We start from the raw sequence: 21,682 nt of genomic DNA on the forward strand, positions 1-21,682 counted from the left end.
AATTAGTTTGGAATCTCCCGATTTTCATGGCGGTTAAAGGCAGGTCATGTGTCCCGCTGATATTTGTCAGGAACCCAATTTGCACCTCACGGATGTTCATTAAAAGCCCCACCAGCAGGAATTTAGAATGTTCTATTTCATGGCTGCACATAAGTGGCATGCACCTGATGCGTTAGACTTCTTCCTGGGCTTTCAGGCCAGTAGATGTTACTTTTGCTTTTCTTTCCCACCTTCGCTGAGATATCAGCCGCCTCTCACACACATTGCACCAAGGCTGGGCAAGGGGGAGGGGAGAGACTGAGGCAGGACTGGAGGGTCAAGGAGCAGATTGGAAGAGTGAATGGCCAACCAGATGCCGTTAAACTACGGCGCCTGGATGTTGGAGCCAATGAGGTGGCAGCGGGGTGCGCCACTTCCTGCCCACCCCGCCATGAGATTTGCTGCGCCCCTCACAGCTGCATAATTATGAGCTGTACAGCACAATATCTCACGCATTCAGCCACCCCATTCTCCAGCAGACGTCACTCCAGCTTTTGCTCCCGTTACTGGACTTGAGCTCTGGAACAGAAAATTCCACCCAATCCGCCCTATCAAGCCCTTCAGACTTTCAATGAGATCACCTCCCATTCTTCTAAACTCCAGAGAACATAAACCCAATTTATTCAACCTCTCTTCATAGGATAACCCCTTCAACCCAGGGACCAATTTAGTGAACCTCCACTGTACCACCGCCGATGCAAACATATCCTTTCTTAAATGCGGAGACCAAAACTGCACATAGTACTCCAGATGCGCTCTCACTGAAACCCTGTATAACTGTAGCAAGACTTATTCTTGTACTCCAATCCCTTGCCAACACAACATTGCCATTTGCCTTCCTAATTGCTTCCTGCATGCTAACTTTCTGTTTTTGCAAGAATGCATAGAACTTTTTTTTTTCAAAACATCCCGTAAAATGAAGGTACAGAAAATATGGGATTGGTTGTTTACAGTCAATCAAGCCTTTGGCATGCTGACTCTTGCACCTGGTCTGCACTCCCTTTTAATGAGACATCAAATGGCATCTAAAAAGAGCCCCCACCTCCTTCGAAAAAAGACTGTTTTCATCTCCTAATCAGTATGATACAACTAGTTGCTTATGAAAGAAAATGCAAAGTAGCGCCCACATACACAGAGGCCAAAGTTTTACACTCTCCCACCAGCAGGTTATCAGGTGGGGGTGGTGGAGGATAGGTGGGGGGGTGGGGAGGTGTGCTGAAATTGAAGGGACGGGATTCCCCTCAGGCACCCGCCTGCCCTACCATGCAACAATTTTACGCTGGGACCAGCAAGGCCTCGGATGGGAAGCCTGCCCTTGCGCCAATTGAGGCCCTTCTATTTCCCACTCAGCCTCAATTAGAAGCCCCATCTGAAGTCAGATGGTGTCCAGACCTCCCTCCCCCCACCCAACCTCTCCCAAGACCCCAATCTCCCCATTCGCAACCCCTAGGCCTTCCCTACCCTCCCACCCTGGGAACCCCTGACCTTACCTGGGCCTCCGGTGCTCAGACTTAGGCTCCAACGTCCTCCTGCATTTCTTCTGTCCACTGCAGCGCTGTCGCTGCAGGGACTAGAGAGCTGCAGACCAATCAGATTAGCTGGCAGTTCTCTAAGGCAGGACTCCCTCCCGAGTGAGGGACAGGAGTCCTGCTTTCAACCACTTAATGCTTATTCAAGCATGAAATGGCTGCAGGGCACTCGGAGTCTCGGGGGGGGGAGGGGAATGTGTTCCCTGCCAACTCTTCGGATTGGACAAAGAGAGACCCCACCATCAGAAAAATTCATGCCAGTGTTTTGGTTTCAATAATATGACCCATTTACTGCACTAGTATTTGCCCAACTCTTCCCCTAAGCCTCCTAACAGTTATTTGAGTATTATTCAAATCCATGTGATGTACAGTCAACATGCCCTTTATAAGAGTGTTTCTACTGCCCATAAAAATCTATGGTAAAGTGAGCAATTTTGTATTCTTCTGTTAATGAAGAGACCACAAGCAGCAGGAGATATTACAGATTCTAAAAATTACGCTACAGGAAATCCATCATGAGTTTTTTTGACACCTTTTTTTGTCTCCCTCAACTTATTATCAAAAAAAATAGCAAAAATATCAACAACCCAATCTTTAACCACAAAAGTGAATTAAAGATTACTAATAATGTTACATATCATTGCCAATATGAGTACAATTCTGTTCAGGTGCAGTATTGACCATACTGTTTACTATATTCCTCCAACTCAAAATAGAGTAAAGCACTCATAATGATTTGGTCTTTGCTAGGTTTTTTTTGTCACACCAACACAACATCCAGCTCTCAGAGGAAAGCTCACACTTCCTATTAACTGAAGCAAGACCCTGTGCAGAGACTATTGCTGAAAATGTGCATGGTACACAGTCAATTTCATTATCGACTCTAGGTTTACATGCAAGATTCCTACTACACACCCAGGTCATCCAGATATTTCATACTACCAAAAGGATTTATTTACAAGCAGTTATTTACTCAATCAGGCATTAAGAAATAGTTTTAAATTAGTCTGAATAAAGCACCTTTGACTCAGCTCAGGAAAAGCTTAATTAGATAAGACACATTAATTATATATTAATTGTGTAAAATCGTATGAGGTGGTGGGCATTAACAGTGGATTCACTTGTGTCGCTACAAATACACACGGACTAAAGCTTTGGTTCTTGATTGAGGAGGTACATCTTGTTATGCGTGACTGTTAATAAATGGGTGTAAAGGTTGGCTCCAGTTCTATCCTTCACCTACCTAGCTTTCTGGAATATAATAAGCCACACCAGTTTATTTCCTTTGAGCACCTTTGTTTGCCGATGAACTGTTGCCAGAGTGGGAGTAGCTACCTGATCCTCGCTAATTACTGCTTTCCTCTGAATTATATAGATGTCCTTTCTTGGTTTTATATTTTGGGTAAATGAATTCATTGGCCAGCCAAACTCTAACCACACGCTTTCCCATGTTCTCATCAATGGCTGTTTGCAATCAATAACAGAGAGAGACTGAAGTAAAAATAAACAGTGGAAACATGATAGGGTCCCCCTTGTCCTCACTTATCACCCCACCAGCCTCCGCATTCAAAGGATCATCCTCCGCCATTTCCGCCAACTCCAGCATGATGCCACCACCAAACACATCTTCCCTTCACCCCCCTTATCGGCATTCCGTAGGGATCGCTCCCTCCGGGACACCCTGGTCCACTCCTCCATCACCCCCTACTCCTCAACCCCCTCCTATGGCACCACCCCATGCCTACGCAAAAGATGCAACACCTGCCCCTTCACTTCCTCTCTCCTCACCGTCCAAGGACCCAAACACTCCTTTCAAGTGAAGCAGCATTTCACTTGCATTTCCCCCAACTTAGTCTACTGCATTCGTTGCTCCCAATGTGGTCTCCTCTACATTGGAGAGACCAAACGTAAACTGGGCGATCGCTTTGCAGAACACCTGCGGTCTGTCCGCAAGAATGACCCAAACCTCCCTGTCGCTTGCCATTTTAACACTCCACCCTGCTCTCTTGCCCACATGTCTGTCCTTGGCTTGCTGCATTGTTCCAGTGAAGCCCAACGCAAACTGGAGGAACAACACCTCATCTTCCGACTAGGGACTTTACAGCCTTCCGGACTGAATATTGAATTCAACAACTTTAGGTCGTGAGCTCCCTCCCCCATCCCCATCCCCTTTCTGTTTCCCCCTTCCTTTTTTTTTTCCAATAAATTATAAAGATTTTCCTTTTCCCACCTATTTCTATTATAAAAAAAATTTAAAAAAAAAACCCCACTAGAGCTATATCTTGAGTGCCCTACCATCCATTCTTAATTAGCACATTCGTTTAGATAATATCACCAACTTTTAACTTTAACACCTATGTGTTCTATTGTACTATTGTCGTTGACATCTTTTGATGATCTGCTTCTATCACTGCTTGTTTGTCCCTACAACCACATCCCCCACCCCCCCCACCTCTCTGTCTCTCTATCTCTCCGCCCCTCACACACACACCTTAAACCAGCTTATATTTCAACTCTTTCTTGGACTCGAACTCAAGTTCTGTCGAAGGGTCATGAGGACTCGAAACGTCAACTCTTTTCTTCTCCGCCGATGCTGCCAGACCTGCTGAGTTTTTCCAGGTAATTCTGTTTTTGTTTTAAAAATAAACAGTGATGGTTTATTGAGACATAGGGTGGAGCACCAGATCATATGTGCTGACTCAGAAACCTCCAGGACTGTGAATTGTCAGTGCTGTCACATGATTAGTACACTTGCATTCTCTTAAAGGTACTGGGTACCTCACTTTACCACACTAGGGAGCCGCATATTGTCATCTGCAACAAGGTTAAAACATAACCAGCCAATACATCTGAACTGTTGGGTTTTATGAATATAAGAATCTTTCAGGACATAGTTCACTTTGAGAAGTCAGTCCATGAGACAGAGGCATATTCCTCAAACAGTGGTCATTGAAATTAATAACAAATACACAAAATAATGCTGATAGGCATGTGTGGTGTTTTACAAGTTTAGGTTAGATGATGTCCCTGATCAATAGCCCAATACTCCCTGTTGAACTGTTTTTCATGACTGGGTGGATTGAGCAACTTCATACAGAGTGATAACACTTCATAATTTAGGCTGGCACTTCTGTACAGTACTGAGGGAGTGCTGCAATGTTGGAGGTAATGTCTTCCTGATCAGACATTAACCCAAGGCTCTATTTGCTTTTTCAAGTAGCTAGATCCCTTGCTTTATTCTAATAAGAGTAATTCTATAGTGTCCTTTTCAGAATTTATTCCACGAACCAACATCATATCTAGTCATTTATTTCATTGTTGTTTGTGGGAGCTGTGTGGAAAATAGCTGCAACAGTACCTAGACTGCAATAATGATTACATTTCAAAAGTATTTCTTTGGCTGTAAGGTGCTTTGGGAAACCCTGAGTCTGTGCAAAGGCGCTTTATAAATCTAAGTTCTTCCTTTCTCATTGGGTCAGAGGCAGTTTTACATATTGCTTCTGATCAGGCTCTGCTCAGTGCAACCAATCTTAAAATTAAGGCATGAAATCCCATAAGTATTAAAACTTAGGCTGGAATTTTCCGGTCCCTCCCGCCAGCAGGATATTCCGGTCCCGCTAAAGTCAATGGACATTTGAATGGCTTGCGGCATCCGCCGCAGGGGAATCCGCCACAGTGGGGCTGGAAAACTCCAACCTTAGAATCATTTATGATTTCTAATACCATTGATCATAGCATAGTCCTAGTGTAGAAACATAATTTAAAGTGAGGTACGTTACATCATTCTCAATTAAAAATTTAAATGCAAATCACTTTGCAGGGGCAGGGCCGTAAAATGAAGCGAGCCGTTCAAAAGTCCATTGACTTTGGTGGGACCGGAAAATCCAAGCAGCGGGAGGGCTGTAAAATTCCGCCCATGGTTTTTAAACAACCATTAAAAATAAAGACTTGCTTGTATATAGAGCACCTTATAACCTCTCAAATGGCTCAGTGCCTGCAGTGAGGGTTTATCTCATTGAACAGAGCAGCCATGTTACAGTATGAATGATTAATTAATCTGTTTTAGTGGTGTGGTTTATGGGATGAGTGTTGAGCATTACACTAGACAAACAGTGTCAAACTGCAACTCAGGAACCTACATGGGCAATCAGCCCTCAGAACACAGACAACACAGTTCTTTTTACCCGTGCATTTTCTATTTGTTAGTTTGTTCTGCTTCAATTTTATGGGTCTGGAGCTATTTTAAACATTGTTGTTTTATGCCCAAATCAATCCTAAATCAGGTATCCCAGGGTCTGTTCTTTCACATGGCTCTACCATCTTTCTTTCACAAACAGTAATCCTTTATCAATCTAACTCCAAACACCTTTAAATGCAAATAGCAAAAAGCAAGATCACACAATACATCCATTAACTCTTCAACCTCCAACAGTCCCTCAAGCCTTATGACCCCTCACTCCAGATGCATTTATCTTTAAAGGGGAGGTTTTTAAAGAGCCATATATTTACTCAGGGCCCAAAGGTCTTATCAGGCTGTGGCTGGCATACCAGCCCTCAATCACCCTGCCACAGCTCGTTACTTTTCTGTCAAAGTTTTTCCTACTTTTCTCGAGTGCACGAGAAAACATTCAAAAGTGTAGGAATCATGGACCTTTTACCACTGGCCTCTTTAGTGAATTACTAGAAGGCTCAGTTAACAACTGGACAGGTCTTCACCAGTTGACAACACCCTTTTCCCCACTGGAAAAGGCTATAGCCTCTGCATGGCTACTTAACATTTCACAGTCAGATTTGTATCTGAACAGATTGCCACACTGTTTTAAAGGGAAATTATAGTATATCAGACAGATGTAAACCAAAAGATAAGAAAAGTAATCGTCTCACCAGAATACTGCCATTGCCTCCGGCCTGTCGGGACAGACTCACTCCCATCCACTCATTGTCCCTGTTCTCTTTGCAAGTTTTACCACAAGTCTTTCCTCTTTGATTACCTGGGAATTCCAAGAACAATTGTTACATTCCATTTAGTTCTAATGATGATAAGTTTCTGTCGATCAAAAGAGTTTGAAGCAAATGAATGACACTTGGATAAAAACACCAGGAGCACCAAAAGGTTCTTAAACTCAAAATGGAATATCTTTTATTCTGAGCAAATTGCTTTTCCTTTAGCCTTTGATGGGATGTGTGTGTCACTGGCAAGATCAGATTTGTTACCCATTCCTAATTGTTCTTGAACTGAGTGGCTTGCTAGGCCATTTCAGAAGGCAGTCAACCACATTACTGTGAATCTGGAGTCACATATAGGCCAGACCAGTAAGGATGCCAGATTTCCTTCCCAATAGGATGTTAGTGAACCAGATGGGTTTTTATGACAATCAACAATGGTTTAACGGTCACCAATACTGGGATTAGCTTTGTATTCCAGATTTTATTCATTGAATTTAGCTGTCATGGTGGGCTTTGAACCTATATCCCCAGAGCATCAGCCTGGGTCTCTGGAGTATTCGTCCAGTGACATTACCACTATGCCACCATCTTCCATAATCTCAGAATGTTCAACGGTTATATAAACATCTCTAGTTCTACACTTGAAGATAGGGTGTAAATAGATGGAATTGCAATTTACTCCCACTAATTGAAAGTGGTGCTTGTGCTAAAAAAAAGACATTCCAATCATTTGAATTAAGCAATTTTAACAACACAGCAAGGTGGAAATTTAGTGGTAAGAAAACAATTGTTCAGATAATTCAGATCAATTAAGTTTGAAATCAAAGTGGACTGTATCAGAATATCTATAACATTCACGATAATAAGAGTTTGCACTTGTTACTTTACAGTAAATTCTTAATCCCAGTTATGCTGTTAAGGGATGAATGTGCACTAGCCCATATTTCCAGAGGGAGCAATGATCAGAGGTTAAATCAACATGGGGCCGTTTTCCAGCCTTTGGCTTACAGAACAAAAGTATGGGAAGAATTCTCAAATAGTATAGGATAATGGAAGGAGCAGACAACTTGAGTGAGGCAAAGATTAAAAAAAAATAAAATCAAAGCAAATTCACAAAGCTCTACTTAAAGTACAATGGCAAAAAGGAATCAAATATTTAGAGGTGCTGGTCGCTTTTATTTAAAAATGCTACGGAGTCATAGAGTATGAAGGACTCTTACTGCACAAAAAGGAGGGTATCTGGCTCATCGTTTTGTGCCAGCTCTTTGATATAGCTGTCCAATTAGTCCCACATGCCTTTTCTTTCCCCATTGCTCTGCAAAGATTTCCTTTAGAAGAATATAATCAATTTGCTTTTTAAAATTATTATTGAATCTTCTTTCAGGCAGTGCATTCCAGGTCTTGACAGCTCACTGAAAAATATAATTTCTCCTCAACCCTTGATTCTTTTGCCAATTACTTAAATCTGGAATCATTGGAAACTGCTTCTCCCTATCTACTCAATCAAAACCATTCATGATTTTGAACACCACAATAACATTTCTCTTTAACTTTCCCTGTCCTAATGAGGATGCCCACTTCTCTAGTCTTTCCACATGCCTAGTCTCTCATCCTTAGTACCATTCTAGTAAATCTGCTCTGCATCTGCTCCAAAGCCTCAACATCCTATCTGAAATGCAATGCCCAGAATTGGACACAATAATCCAGGTGAGGTCTAACAAGTGGTTTATAAATTTACTATGCCTTGTTTTTGAATCCTTTGTTTATATTTATAAAGTGAAGTATCCAATATGCTTTTTTTAAACAGACTAACCAACTTGTCCTGCTACGTCATCAAAGGTTTGTGTATGATATAGTATCTTATGTATTATATAGTATCTTCCATATCCTTGGAATGTCCTTAACACTTCAGAGCTAATGAATTATCTTTATTGCTACTGTTTTATGGACAAACCCAGCAGTCATTTTGTGCACAGAATAGGATTTCCAATCTTCCAAGATCATTCTGAAGTCACCAGGAGTCAATGATTAATCTCCTGTATGTAGCTCCAAACAAACCAGGAGAAAAATCATAAAATTAAAAATAGTTTCTATTTTCACTTTCTATGAAGACTTTGTTTTTTAGTTATAAATATTTAGATATGGGCACAAAGTTTGTTTGATTTAAGAATACAGTCACAGCAGTAAGCTATTAAACCGCTTAAGCCCACTCCACCATTCACTGAGATCTTGGCCGATCTGATTTCAGATACCCACCCCCCTCCCCACCACCACCACCACCTTTTCTTCATATCCCCAATGGCTTTGGTTAACAAAACTTTATAAATCTCACATTTAAAATTGACAATTGATCTAGTATTAATTGTGATGTGTGGAAGAGAGCTCCAAACTTGCACTACCCTTTTGTAAGTCTTACTGTTTCATAATTTCTGCTGGAAGGTATGGTACTAATTTTTAGACTATGCTCCCTAGTTCTAGATTCCCTAACCAGTGGAAATAGGATAGAAAAAGATAAACCATCTGTTCCCCTATATGTCATCAATCAAATCATCCCTTAACTCTCTTAATAGCAGGCAATTCAATCCTAGTTTGTGCCATCATTCCTGTAATATAACCCTGAGTCCTAGGTATCATTCAGTAAATCTAAAACTGCATTCCCTCCAATGCCACTACCTTCTACCCAAGGTGTGGTGCCCAGAATTGCCCACAGTACTCCAGGTGTGGGTTAATCAGGGTTTAGTATGACTTCTACCCCCTTGTATTCAAGGATTCTCTGGATTTAATGGCCAGCATTCCACTAACCTTATTAATTATCTTCTGTACCTGTTCATGGCATTTTAATGATCTATGTACCTGGCCCCAAAGACTCTTTGGATCTTCAGGTTTCGAGCTCTTCACTATTTAGAAAGTACCCTGCTCTAAACTGTAAATACATACAATGAATAGGTGAGGCCACAACACAGATCCTTGCAGCGCACCGCTAGTAACATACTGCCAATTAGAGTTCCTGCCAATTATCCCATACTCTCTGGCTACTGCTGTTCAGCAATTTCTCTACCAGGTCAATAATTTGCATATAATTCCAGAGCTTCAATTTTCGCTAACAATGTTTATGGGGACTTTATGAAATGCCTTCTGGAAACCCATGTAATTAACATCCATATACATTCCATTGCCCATTACTTTGGTCACCACTTTTTTTATTCTTTTATGGGAAGTGGACATTGCTGGCTAGGCCAGCATTTATTGCCTGTCCCTAATTGCTTCAACAAGTAGGTGGTGCCCAAAAAGTATTGGATGATTAAGTTTCAATCATAGCTTAATTGGTGGTACTCTCACCTCTAAGTCAGCAGATTGTGGGTTCCAGTCTCACTCCAGGATTGTTTGTAATGTGTAACTCCGCAAATAAATAAAATGTATATAAAGATTGGCTCCGGTTCTATACTTCACCAATTGGCTTACAGGAATAGAACAATCAATATTCCAATATGTTGCTTCATGTCCCAGTGACTGAATCTGACCCTGTGAAGGTGGAGCAGTCTTTGGCAGGGCCATCAGATGCTTCAAAACCCAGAGGACATCAGCGAAAAGTGTCAGAGCAGGGATGTGAGCAGCCTGCATCTACCTCTACTGAAGCCATGCACGTTGCATCACATAAGAATGTTAGGAAGAGTAAAGAATTGGGTGTGTACAAATGTTGTAATATTAAGTCTCATTTGTTCATTTGATGTATATATAAATAATACTTTGTCCCTCTCCCTCGTCTTGCCCATTCTTGGTTGCTGGCTGACAAGTAGTTGTTCCAGATATGTGATGACGAATGGGAAGACCCAAATTGACAGTGACCAATGTGGGGATGCGAGAGGAATTGGTTACTTGCAGGACTGCATTGTGTTCATGGCATTAGGATGGGAAAAAGTGCTTTTTGCATGAGGTTGTTAGATGGGTGGGCTGGTGGAACCTACATGAATTTAGCAATCAGGAATCCCTGTGGTGCACTGCCCTCATCACCATCCACCTCCTCATCTTCCTCTTCCACTTAATCCTCTGAAGAGACCCTGCGCTATGATTCTCCTGCAGGTCCAAACCTCACTGCTGCACAATACTGAGCAGTATACCATGATCATTCTAGAGATCCTGGCTGGAGCATATTGAAAGCACCTCCAGGTATGTCCAAGCACCTGAAGCCCATCTCAGCATACTGATCACTTATTCGATGATACATTGGGTGGTGCTTATTGACATTCATTGTAGCACTCTGGGTCCTCGTCCTTCGAGTTTCTGAGATGTATCATCAGCTGTCTCTGAAGTGGATATCTTGGGTCTCCAACCTGGAATTCTGCTTCAAGGAGGGTGGACTGCCACAGAATGAAAGCATCATGGAAATATCGGGAATCTTGTGTCCACCTGCATGAAGGTCTCTTTGTGGTTTCATGCCAGCTGTACACTGATGTGAAAGCCCTTGCAATCAAGAACACTCCTGGATGATCTATGCAAGCCTTAACTGTCACATATGGCAATTTTTGATATTCTGCACCTGTAGGAAGCCAGCCAGAACCTCAAACGCGAGTGCTCGCTCAGTCATAGAAACATAAGACATAGGAACATAATACTTAGGGGCAGCAGTAGGTTATTTGGCCCTTTGAGCCTGCTCCGCCATTCAATAAGATCATCGGTGACCTGGTTGTGGTCTCAACTCCACTTTCCTCTCTGCCTGACAAAGTTGGCACAATTGTGATACTGGAAGACAAAAAATTAGTCATCTATCTTGTGTATCATTGACTGCAATATCCTGAAAATGTCTCTGGCAGATTCCTGGAAGGATGCAGAGGCAAAAGGTTGAGTGTGGTGATAACGATGACAGCCATTGGTAAATTGCGGTCACTAGACCCAACTGGCAGCACATCTTGCTCCAACAGGCTACAAATGTCTGGCACCACCTGAAATGACACCCTGTTCTGACATGTTGAAGCTTACACCTCTGCCTGTAGACCCTCTGTGCTGGATGTGGCATCCAGCAAACTGCACTTCTCTGCTGCTCCCATTTCCTGTAGAGCTACGGGTCTTTGAGTAACAAAGTGTTGCTGCTGCTGTTGCTTGTCACCTTGGTGCTCAACTGAGGTCCAGTTTAAGTCAGCATAAATGGCAACCACGCTGATCTAACAGATCAGAGCTCCAAGCCTACAAAGTGTTAATGGCACCTCCAAAATGTTGAGGGCCCAAAACTTCCAACCATATCACACAAAAAGTTACCTACTTAACTTCCTAGGATTCTACGAGCCTGTCTTCCAATGAAGGATGCTGCAGAACTCAGGCAGTGCGGCAATCTTTGCAGGGAGTAGCACAAATAATCTTTGTAGAAGCCACAGCACCTTTTTAATGGCAATAGTGTCATATTCCGTTAAGTAGAGAGTTTAACAGTCCCAAAACCACTTTGGGAAACTACAGAGAGAAGATAAGTATGTAAGATAAGAGGGTGAGAGTGTAGGGTGGATTGTGGAAGTATTTGAATGGTCAGGACGGTAGTCCGAAGATAGTCAGGGGTTGAGGGGTGGGGGATAGTCAGTGAGTCATGGTGGTAGTCAAGTGGTTGGGGGTAGGCAGGGGGTTAGTCAGATTGGAGGGGTAATCGGGGGGTTGGTGGAGTAGTCGGCTTGGGGAGGTAGTCAGGGGGTGGGGGGGTGGGGGGGTGCTCAGTTGTCAAGTTTACAAATCCAAAGTGTGTAAAGTAACCTCTCAGCATTACTACTCTGAACAAAGCCTTACCCACAAAACATGAAAGAAAGCAACTGTGAGTATTGAATATTTCCATAACATAGCCATTGCTATTGTGTTCCCGCCTTGCTTTCACGGGCGAATTCCAGGAAGCCTGAGAAACCCATGGAAATAAAGTTAAAGTTGAAAACCCATTTAGGTAGCAACCTGCCTCTCCAGAGGGGTTTGCGCGCACACAGCCTAACACATTCCACTGAACTTCGAAAGTCAGTGGATCGGGTGCTGCAAAATACTGCGGATGCTGGAAATCTGAAACAAAGACAGAAAATGCTGAAAAAACTCAGCAGGTCTAACAGCATCTGTGGAGAGCAAGACAGAGTTAACATTTCGAGTCCGTATGGCTCTTCTTCAGAGCTCTGAAGAAGAATCAAATGAACTCGAAATGTTAACTCTGTCTTTCTCTCCACAGGTGCTGTTAGACCTGCTGAGTTTTTCCAGCATTTTCTGTCTTTGTTGCATTTATATAGTGTTTTTCATGACCACTTGACATCTCAAAGCACTTTACAGCCAATTAAATACTTTTGAAGTGTAGCCACTGTTGAAATATAAGAAACACAGCAGCCAATTTACACACAACAATCTCCCACAAACAACAATCTGATAATGACCAAAAAATGTGTTTTTTATGATGCTGATCGAGGGATAAATATTAATATAACTCCATGCTCTTCTTCAAAACAATGCCATGGAATTTTTTACATTCATCCAAACAAGCAGATGGGTCCTTGGTTTAACATCTCATCCGAAAGACAGAACCTCCAATGTGCAACACTCCCTCAGTACTGCAATGGAGCATCAGCCTTGATTTTTGTGCTCAAGTCCTGAAATGGAACTTGAACCCAGAGCCTCGTTTCCTTTCTTTATTCATTCATGGGATGTGGGGGTCACTGACAAGGTCAGCATTTGTTGCCCATCCCTAATTGCCTTTGCATCTGAGTGGTTTGCTAGGCCATTTCAGAGGGCAGTTAGGATTCAACCACATTGGTGTGGGTCTGGAATCACATGTAGGTCAGACCAGGTAAGAATGGCAGATTTCCTTCCCTAAAGTGCATTAGCAAACCAGATGGGTTCTTAGACAATCAATGATATTTTTATGGTCACCATCAGTGAGACTTAACTGAATTTAAAATCCCACCAGCCACCATGGTAGGATTTGAATCCAAGTCCCCAAGGCAATGGCTGGGTCTCTGGATTACTGGTCCAGCCATATGACCATCTCCACCTTGTGACTCAAACTTGTAGCACTTTTCACATCCTCAGGCTGTCTCCAAACTCTTCACAGCTAATGGCAAACTTCAGAAATATTACCACTGGTGCAATGTAGTCAAAGGCAGTAGCCAATTTGCACATTGGAAGGTCCCACAATCATCTGTGAAATACATGACCAGGTAATCTGTTGTTACTGGTGTTGATTGACCAGAAAATCGGGAGAATTCTCCTGTTTTTCAAATAGTCCAATAGCATCTTTTACATCCATCTGAACAGTCTCTTTAACTCTAACCCATAGGGTTAAACTCTAACTGCCTCATTATGAAACTGATGTGTTATTTAGATTACAGGAACAACCCTGCTTGAATTCTTGCCCTTCTGTTACTGAAGTTAACTATGCCACCAGCTGAGTTGAGCTGACACTAGGGGCAAGATTTTTGCCTCAAAATAGAGGCAAGAACAGAGGGAGGCGGGTGTGTAATTTCTCTGGTAGGTTTGCCGCAACATCGCTCCCCTAACTCAATGTGCTCTGGGGCAAACAGCTACTCAGCCATGTATGGTAGGTAGTTTGTTACAATAAATGAAAGACCAATTATCAATCAGTATTATCAGGAGCACAACAGCTGTCGAGAGCTGACATCCCAGCAGCAAGCCAGAGGCCAGAACTCCCTGGATGTCTTTGAGGCTCACCCCGTCTATCTGGCCAAAACTATGGCCAGAGGCTTCCCTATGGAGTCTCCCCCTCCACATTGGTGGCCTAACAGCTGTGACCATTTTTTAAATTTCAAATTTGTTAAAGTGGCTGAAAGGGTGCCTCCATTTCTCCCTTACCTGCTGCATTTAATTCAGGCCCTCCAGCTTTGAAAGCCCACTCTATCCTTAATTGGATGGTGAACATACCTTCTGGCCACTAATTGGAAATAACTGTTGGCTGGTTCAACACAACGCAGGGTCAGGACCCTCATTTGACCTCGGTTTCGGGGTCCTGACCCAGGATGCACAATCCTGCCCTCAGATTTCACATCCATATCCTCTTCAGTTCTCCCACCTGAAGGTAGGTCTGACCCACAGCACCATAACCTGCACTCTGGAAGCAGCTCCTGAATCCATCCCAGCCGGAATGGGAATTGAACCCCATGCTCTTGACATCAATCTGGTCTGTACCAGTTGTCTAACCAACTAAACCACCAAGGAGTCTGAGTTGCTGTGACAACAAGCGCTTTTACATGCATGTTGTAGTCTGCTGCCATGAATAGTGATGGTAAAGGCACCAATTTTCTTTCTAGCACATGCCTATCAGGAATCTCTCCTGCTCTTGATGCCTGCCATTGGGGTATGTTGGAAGGATTTACAGTTTGGAAACAACAACAACACTCCACATCCGTATAATTGGCTGCAACTAGGTAAGTGATGGATTGGGAGTGCCACTGGGATGAACCTACATCCTGCAAACACATGACATATAAAGTTACCCGGGTCTTGGAGTTCTTGGACCAATTTACAGCTTCCAGCCACACATCTGCAAAGGTGACGGGTTTCTCCCAGCTGCAGATCATAATACCAAACCCACAGGATATACAACTCAGTGGGAAAGGAGACAAGTACTTACCTCTAAGTAATAAGGTATGAAAAGCAGGGTTTTTATGTATTTGGAAAATAACTAAAATCTTAATATATGATTGGCCAAGGGGGTTAGTAAACATGCAAAGTAGTTTTTTAATCATTCCCTATAAGTGTTTTAAGTAGAAGTAGTTTTTCGTGAGTTAACTTAGTACTAGACAGAATAATCAGTAATGCCACAAAACAGTGGCATTCTAAACAAAACATGTGGAGAAAATACTCATTTTTAAAAATAATAGTGTAATCCTGTCATCCAACACTTTGGGCCATCAGTTGTTCCGCTGCCTGCATGTATTGAACCAGGGTAAATATTAAAGTGCTGTCTTTAAAGGGTACCGTAGCCTGGTTGCTGGGGTACTGAACTGGCAGCCCACAAGTCAGGAATTCATATTCCACCATAGCAAAATAATAAATTGAAAACAACAACAAATCTAGTCATTTGTGGGTTGGCAGAGAAAATAACCATGGAAATGACTGGATTGCTATGGAAAACCAAATGATTCACTAATATATGTTGGGGAACCTGTTACCTCCTATCTTCTCTGGTCTACAAATGACTGCATTCAAATATAATATGACTGACTCGTAACGCCTGCAGGACAACTAGGGATGATTCATCGGCAGTGTCACCCACATCCCAAGAACAAATGTTAAAAAAGTTGTCAGTCACCTTCTACAGTGATGTTTGTTTGCATGCAACACAAATGATGTATACGAGGAAAAATAAATTCAAGTTTATCAAATGCAATATAATTTTAATGTGGCCAGGACATCCAGCAATTAACAATAAATGCTGCCTTGTTCTGCAGGAATCATCACAACCGGAAGAAGGGTATACTTACGCAGTTACCAGCTCCAAGAAAAATTCTTACAAGACACTAACCTGGCTGCTCTAGGAGCTCAGTCTACTCATAAACACCCTGAAAAGCGATGATGCCTCTTTCACAGGAGGTAAAGCTAAGTGTATATAAGTGAGTATAAATCAGGGTCTTACATGAACAAGGTGTTGATGGTTGATTCAGGATTCACACTCCATGCACTGAAGAGTGTTAGCATCCATTGTTAAACCTTTTCATTAAAGTTGAATTAATAATTCAGACATTATATTAATTTCACAAAATCTTTTGATAAATGTCTGTGATTAACAAACATATTGAAATATGTTTCTGACTTTACTGCACGGAATAGCCTTTGATGATAAAAGTTGTAGGGCTGATGATCATTAGGCCTCCTGTGTGAGAGGCTGGGTCTTAAACTTACCGCTCCCATGGTATTATTTGACACTACATTTTATACTTCATTCAAATGCATTGTGTTCAATCCTGCAGTCTTTTGCTTTTTTTTTGACCAAAGCTGTACCTGTAGGTTATATATGATGTTAACACTCCTTCCAAAATCAAAATCATCTTGTTGAATGTTTCATCCTTTTGAAATAATCCTGTATGATTGTCAAATGAACAGGGATAATGCAGTGCTCTGCATGGTAATGGAATGATTGTGTGTATTTGTGTGAGAGAGAGATTGTGGGGTGTTGGAGGGGATGGTGTTTATCAGCTTAGAAAAGTTTATATAGGTGCTAAATGCTGGGAGGAACGAACAGAATCCTCCACAAAGACCGATGCAAGCAGATTTACTCAGCGGTGTAGTCTACCCATTTAATTAACCCCATCACTTACTGATCATAGCTCAGGAGAAGAGTCCCTTCCCCTACTTGAAAACATTTTAACCCCCACCAACTTTTCCTCCACCTCTCCAGTCAACCTCAAACATAGGTTACACTTGGATATGGGTCCACAAGTAATTAGCACAGTGGCTTTGTTAAAAATAATACTTGCAGCTTTCTCCGAATTTGCAACACGAACAGTCCAGGAGCAATCGTGACATGCGCCAGAATTGTTTCATTACAGTGCCAATGTGCACTCAGATTGATGGGACATCGCATCTTGCAGTTAGTTACCCTTCATCTAAACTGCACCGTCATAATTCAGGAAGGAAAACAAGTTTTTTTAAAAAAGTAAACGAAACTAACCTCGACCCAGATCCAGCTCTGTACATCTCTTCGCAGGATTACTGTGAATTCGACATTTATACAAGGCTCCCGGGGACAGCACAGACGAGCTGTAAGTAGAATTAGCCTGGGGGGCCCCGACCAGCACCCTGCAGAAAATACATCGCAGTTCAAGGAGAGAGAAAATCTGTCTAAAATAAGCGTTTTCAGATCCAAACATAGTAAAACGCAGGTAGGAGAGTTCAGCAGTCCCTGCTATCCATTGTCAACAAGGTAAATTCACATTTCTTTAAAAAACTGGAAGAAACATCTTAAAATGTTGGAGATTGGGTGGATCTGGCCTTTTTTGGCTGAAATCAGTGAAATTGCTCAGGACATGAAGCAGGCAGTTTGCTGATCAAATATTAGCCCTCGTCCTGAGCCAGCATTCGTTTTACCTTCAGAATGACATGATCAGACAAACATCTCAGCTACAGTGGAATCTCTGCATTAAATTGCAAGGAAATTACATTTACACGGATTGGAATTTCCACCAATTAATACTGTTACAAGCGAGAGGGAGAGAAAGGAGCTGCCCAACGGAGAGCTTCAGGCACAGTAAATGCAATGCTGTTTTCTAACTTGCTGACACTTCTTGTCCTACTCACCACCGTGTGTTGTCGTGGAAATGTTCCAGTACGGAATATCCAAAGAAAGTGCCACTGGTTCCCCGAAACACGACTGGATGATCCAGGTCAATGTTGTACGAATGCACCAAGCCAAACCAAATTAAAGCCATACAGAGTTTCAGCAACTTCATATCCTCTCCAAGCAGCCCATCCATTCCCCTCTTCATCAGAAGCAAGAAGAAAAAAGTTCCCTCAGGCGCCTGGATGATTAAAATTAAACTCTCTGGCGCAATACAAATAAATCCTGAAGGTGAACCAAAGGATCTGGTAAATTGGCAATGCGGCTGATCTCCGATCAGAGGTTCGGATCAACTCTCACACACTGCAGCTGCTAAGAGGCACAGGCTTTCTACCCTGTGATCATCTGATTTAACTGGGGGTGGGCTGAGGAGTGCAGAATCTAATCAGAGAGCAACGGCGCCACACACCGGCCACAGCATGTGTTACACCACATTGGAGCATAAACCTCAGGCTTTCATAATCCTGATTCAAACTGCAACATGCGCCTTTTTGATATAAAAAACGTTGTTGAAGATGTCGCTGTAAGATCCCCAGTGAAACTTCATAAAAGCTACATGTTATTTGTTTAAAACAGATCGAAATAAAAGAAAATGCATTTCTTTTTCGTCTGAAAACAGTTCACGGACAACTAATCATTTTTTTAATGGAGTTACTGTGGCTATTGTGGACGAACACAAGCCTGTCGAAACCAAATAAGATGAATGGTCAGATAGCCTGTGTTAAGGTGTTAAGATAGCCTGGTGTTAAGGGAAGAATGTTGATTATGGTACCGGAGATTTCCCCTGCTCTTTTCCAAATAGTGCCATGGGATCTTTACGATCCATCTGAGAGGTGGGATTTCAGTTTAATGCCTCAACTGAAGACAGCATTTCCAACAGTGCAACACTCCTTCAGTACTGGACTGAGTTGATACATTCCTATTTAACCTTTCCTCTAAGTTGATGATTACAATTTTGTACTACTGTTAAATGGTGCTACTAATTTTATTCTCATTAACCTAGTATTTTTATTAGTAATTAGAAGAGAATATTAAAAATATTGAACGGTGAATTTTACAAAGATCAAAAGAGTTGGTTGTTGCTGAATCAGATTTATTTAGTGTGCAGCTGGGAAGTTGTTTATTTTCTGCTTACCTTTGAGCTACTGTTTTCTCATCTCCGAATAAGTAACATATTAGAATAGAGAGAGCACTGAATGGAAAAACAAAACTCCCATGTGAGGTATCACTGACCTTTAGAGTTATTGGCTATATAGTGGATTTAATACCACTGGGACTTGCTTTCAAATCTATCCCTGACTGACCTTAGTCTTTTCTGTCTGTTGACTATAAGCATGCTATGGTAATAAGTTTGAACAGTTTCAACCCAGTTTCTAGAAAGCCCAAGGCCGTCGAATAAACTGCCAGGGATTGTTTGGGTTCATGCGCCTGAGTTACGTTGCTGGTGTTCATGTAAGATTGCTGAGGTACAGCTTGCTTATTAACTGATCAAGAAGGGCCAATTTTGAATTGTATACATTTGCAACTGGTTGGGATCAACTCAAGATGATTTTTAAATCAAAATCAGTTTTCTACTATCTGGAGCTCTCAGTTTGGTTCAGTGATAGAATTCTCACTTGTGAAGCTGAAGGTTATGAGTTCAAATCCCATTCAATATAAGCGCACATAGTCTAGGCTGACACTTCAGTGCAATACTTAAAGGGATGCTGTCTTCCAGATGAGATGTAAGCCAAGAATCTGGCTCATTGGTAGAAGAAGGCATTGTCCTGGCTGATACTCATTCTTCAGCCAACATAAGTTGCTGCTGTGTTTATCTGTGTAACAACAGTAAATACATTATATTAATGCATGTTTTTTTCTCAAAATGCAATGGCCACGTTTAGCAGCAATGCATACATCTTGTGCAATGCCACATCTTATTATTGTTCTGGCTTCAGAAGTGGGTGGAACAGAATGATTATCATGGAAATTGTTTGACCAGCTTACTAGTTTAGAAATGTTCTATGTTGGTGCATGTGTAAGGCATCAGGTTGTGCGGTGGGGCATTATTGGAGCAAACTGACTTCTGAACTAGTAAGTTGACTGAATTTCCTGTTGGTTGGATAGTATCCATCTGCCTTCCTGCCAGATATATGCATTTTCCTTCCTGATGGTCAGGGAGGGTGTACTTAAATCTTCCTGCTTTAATCAAGGGAAATTCCTTCTTAGCCAGCTCTGTGAATATATATTTTTAATTGGTTTTGGGAAATTATAACTTTAGGAGAAAGCTAAATCTAAACTCCATATTAATGTGAATATTGTTCTTTTAGTGTCCACGGGTTGCTCTGGATAATGAAGCATTATGGAGATGTTCAAATGCTGTTTTGCAAAAACTGGTCTTTTGTAGGAAAGAAGTTGATAAAAATGCCCATTGTGTTTGTGCTATCCCACATGTTGACTGGTGTTTCAGTTATACTGTTGGTTTACTCTTTGTGGTCCTTACTTACAAAGATCTATCATGGATCTAACACCAAAATTGTTTTTACGTTTTGAACCATTATACTCCGAACAGTTTAGATTATTTTGGTAAAGTATGCACCTATCATGCTCTTACTCCATTTTTGAAGAGCTTATGATCAATTGAACTGTTGTTTCTACATCTTCATGGTGTTACGGTCAGCTGAGAAGGGGTAATCTGGCTCTCCTCTTTTCCCACTCCTTGTTTGACCATAATGGGGCTTTTTAAAAGGATATGCTTGCCAATTCAGTGATTGTTTAACTTTTTACGTGTCGTGACTGTAACAGACACACAGAGACAGGTTTCCTTGTAAGTTTTTTAAAATAAAAGAGAATAGTATTTATTGTACTTAATTATAGGGTCTAAATAAAAACAATAAAAACTTTCTCACGCGTGCATTCAAAGATTCTCACACACACACACAAGTAGGTTACAAGGTGGGAGGATAGATTAAGCAGTTTCTTAAAGTCCAATAAAAGTTAGCGATATACAGATCTTGTAGATTGATGACTTGGATGGTTTCAGGCTGGGCTCTATGGTCTCTCTGGATTCAGGTTGAGATAGTTTAAAGATGCTGAAGGACAATTTATCTTTTCTTATGGCGTCAGTAGCTGCAGGGTTGATTCTTAAAACACTGCCTGTGGTGTATGGATGGTCAAAAAGCAGATGGGGCTCCAGCTTGTAGGATTGATGGAGAAAGAGGAAGAGAGACAGACAGTGCCCCATTCGGGGTCTTACTTCTTTGGTGTCTCTTCTGGTTCTGTTCAGTGGCCTGGAGAAAAGCAGTTTCTTAAACACAAAAGAGGTTTAGTTGGCCCTTTACATGATCCCCTCTCACCACCTGATCAGTTAGCCAACCATGTCATAGCTAGTTGATTCCAAGTCCTTGGTTTATATGATTAGATTAAAGCTGGATGTGTTCCTTTCTCAGCCAGAGTTCATTGTTCGAAGTGATTATGTCTAATGCTTGGTCCTCGCCCAGTTGTGTACATAGGTGATTGTGTGGATGTTTTGTGAATGAGTCAGGAGATGGTCCATTCAGATTCCACGAGGTGATTGTCTCAGATTGGGGTTTTCCAAACAGGCTGACTCCAGTTTAATGGAATTGGAATTTGTGAGGTAGAGTCATGAAACTGTCCAACCATCTTGGAAGCTGTTGTTTTAAATTACTGGAATACTATTTCAGAATTTTAAAACTCAACAAGTGGTTTTCAACCCAATAAATATATAATGTCATTTCAAAATAAAGCATGGCTTTATAACAATGAAAACAAATATGAAAATCAGGCTAGTTCAGCCAGATTACCACCAAAGTAGGGAAGAAAGGAAAAAGGAAAATTTGCATTTATATAGCACTTTTCACAATATCTG

The 21,682-nt window shown here is 41.7% G+C and overlaps 1 protein-coding gene across 1 annotated transcript in view; it reads right to left on the reverse strand.

Annotated features, from left to right (window-relative positions):
- Positions 1-18,176, reverse strand: part of itga9 (integrin, alpha 9) — a 570,745-nt gene extending 552,569 nt beyond the window's left edge. Inside the window, exons 1-3 of the mRNA XM_041190128.1 lie at positions 17,775-18,176; positions 17,149-17,276; positions 6,453-6,559 (exon numbers count right to left, since the gene is read on the reverse strand). Coding sequence (XP_041046062.1) covers positions 6,453-6,559; positions 17,149-17,276; positions 17,775-17,962 — 423 coding nt within the window. The 5' untranslated portion in view covers positions 17,963-18,176. The remainder of the gene's footprint in view (positions 1-6,452; positions 6,560-17,148; positions 17,277-17,774) is intronic.
- Positions 18,177-21,682: the final 3,506 nt, after the last annotated feature.

The sequence above is a fragment of the Carcharodon carcharias genome, chromosome 6 (genome assembly GCF_017639515.1).
Source record: "Carcharodon carcharias isolate sCarCar2 chromosome 6, sCarCar2.pri, whole genome shotgun sequence".
Taxonomy (NCBI): domain Eukaryota; kingdom Metazoa; phylum Chordata; class Chondrichthyes; order Lamniformes; family Lamnidae; genus Carcharodon; species Carcharodon carcharias.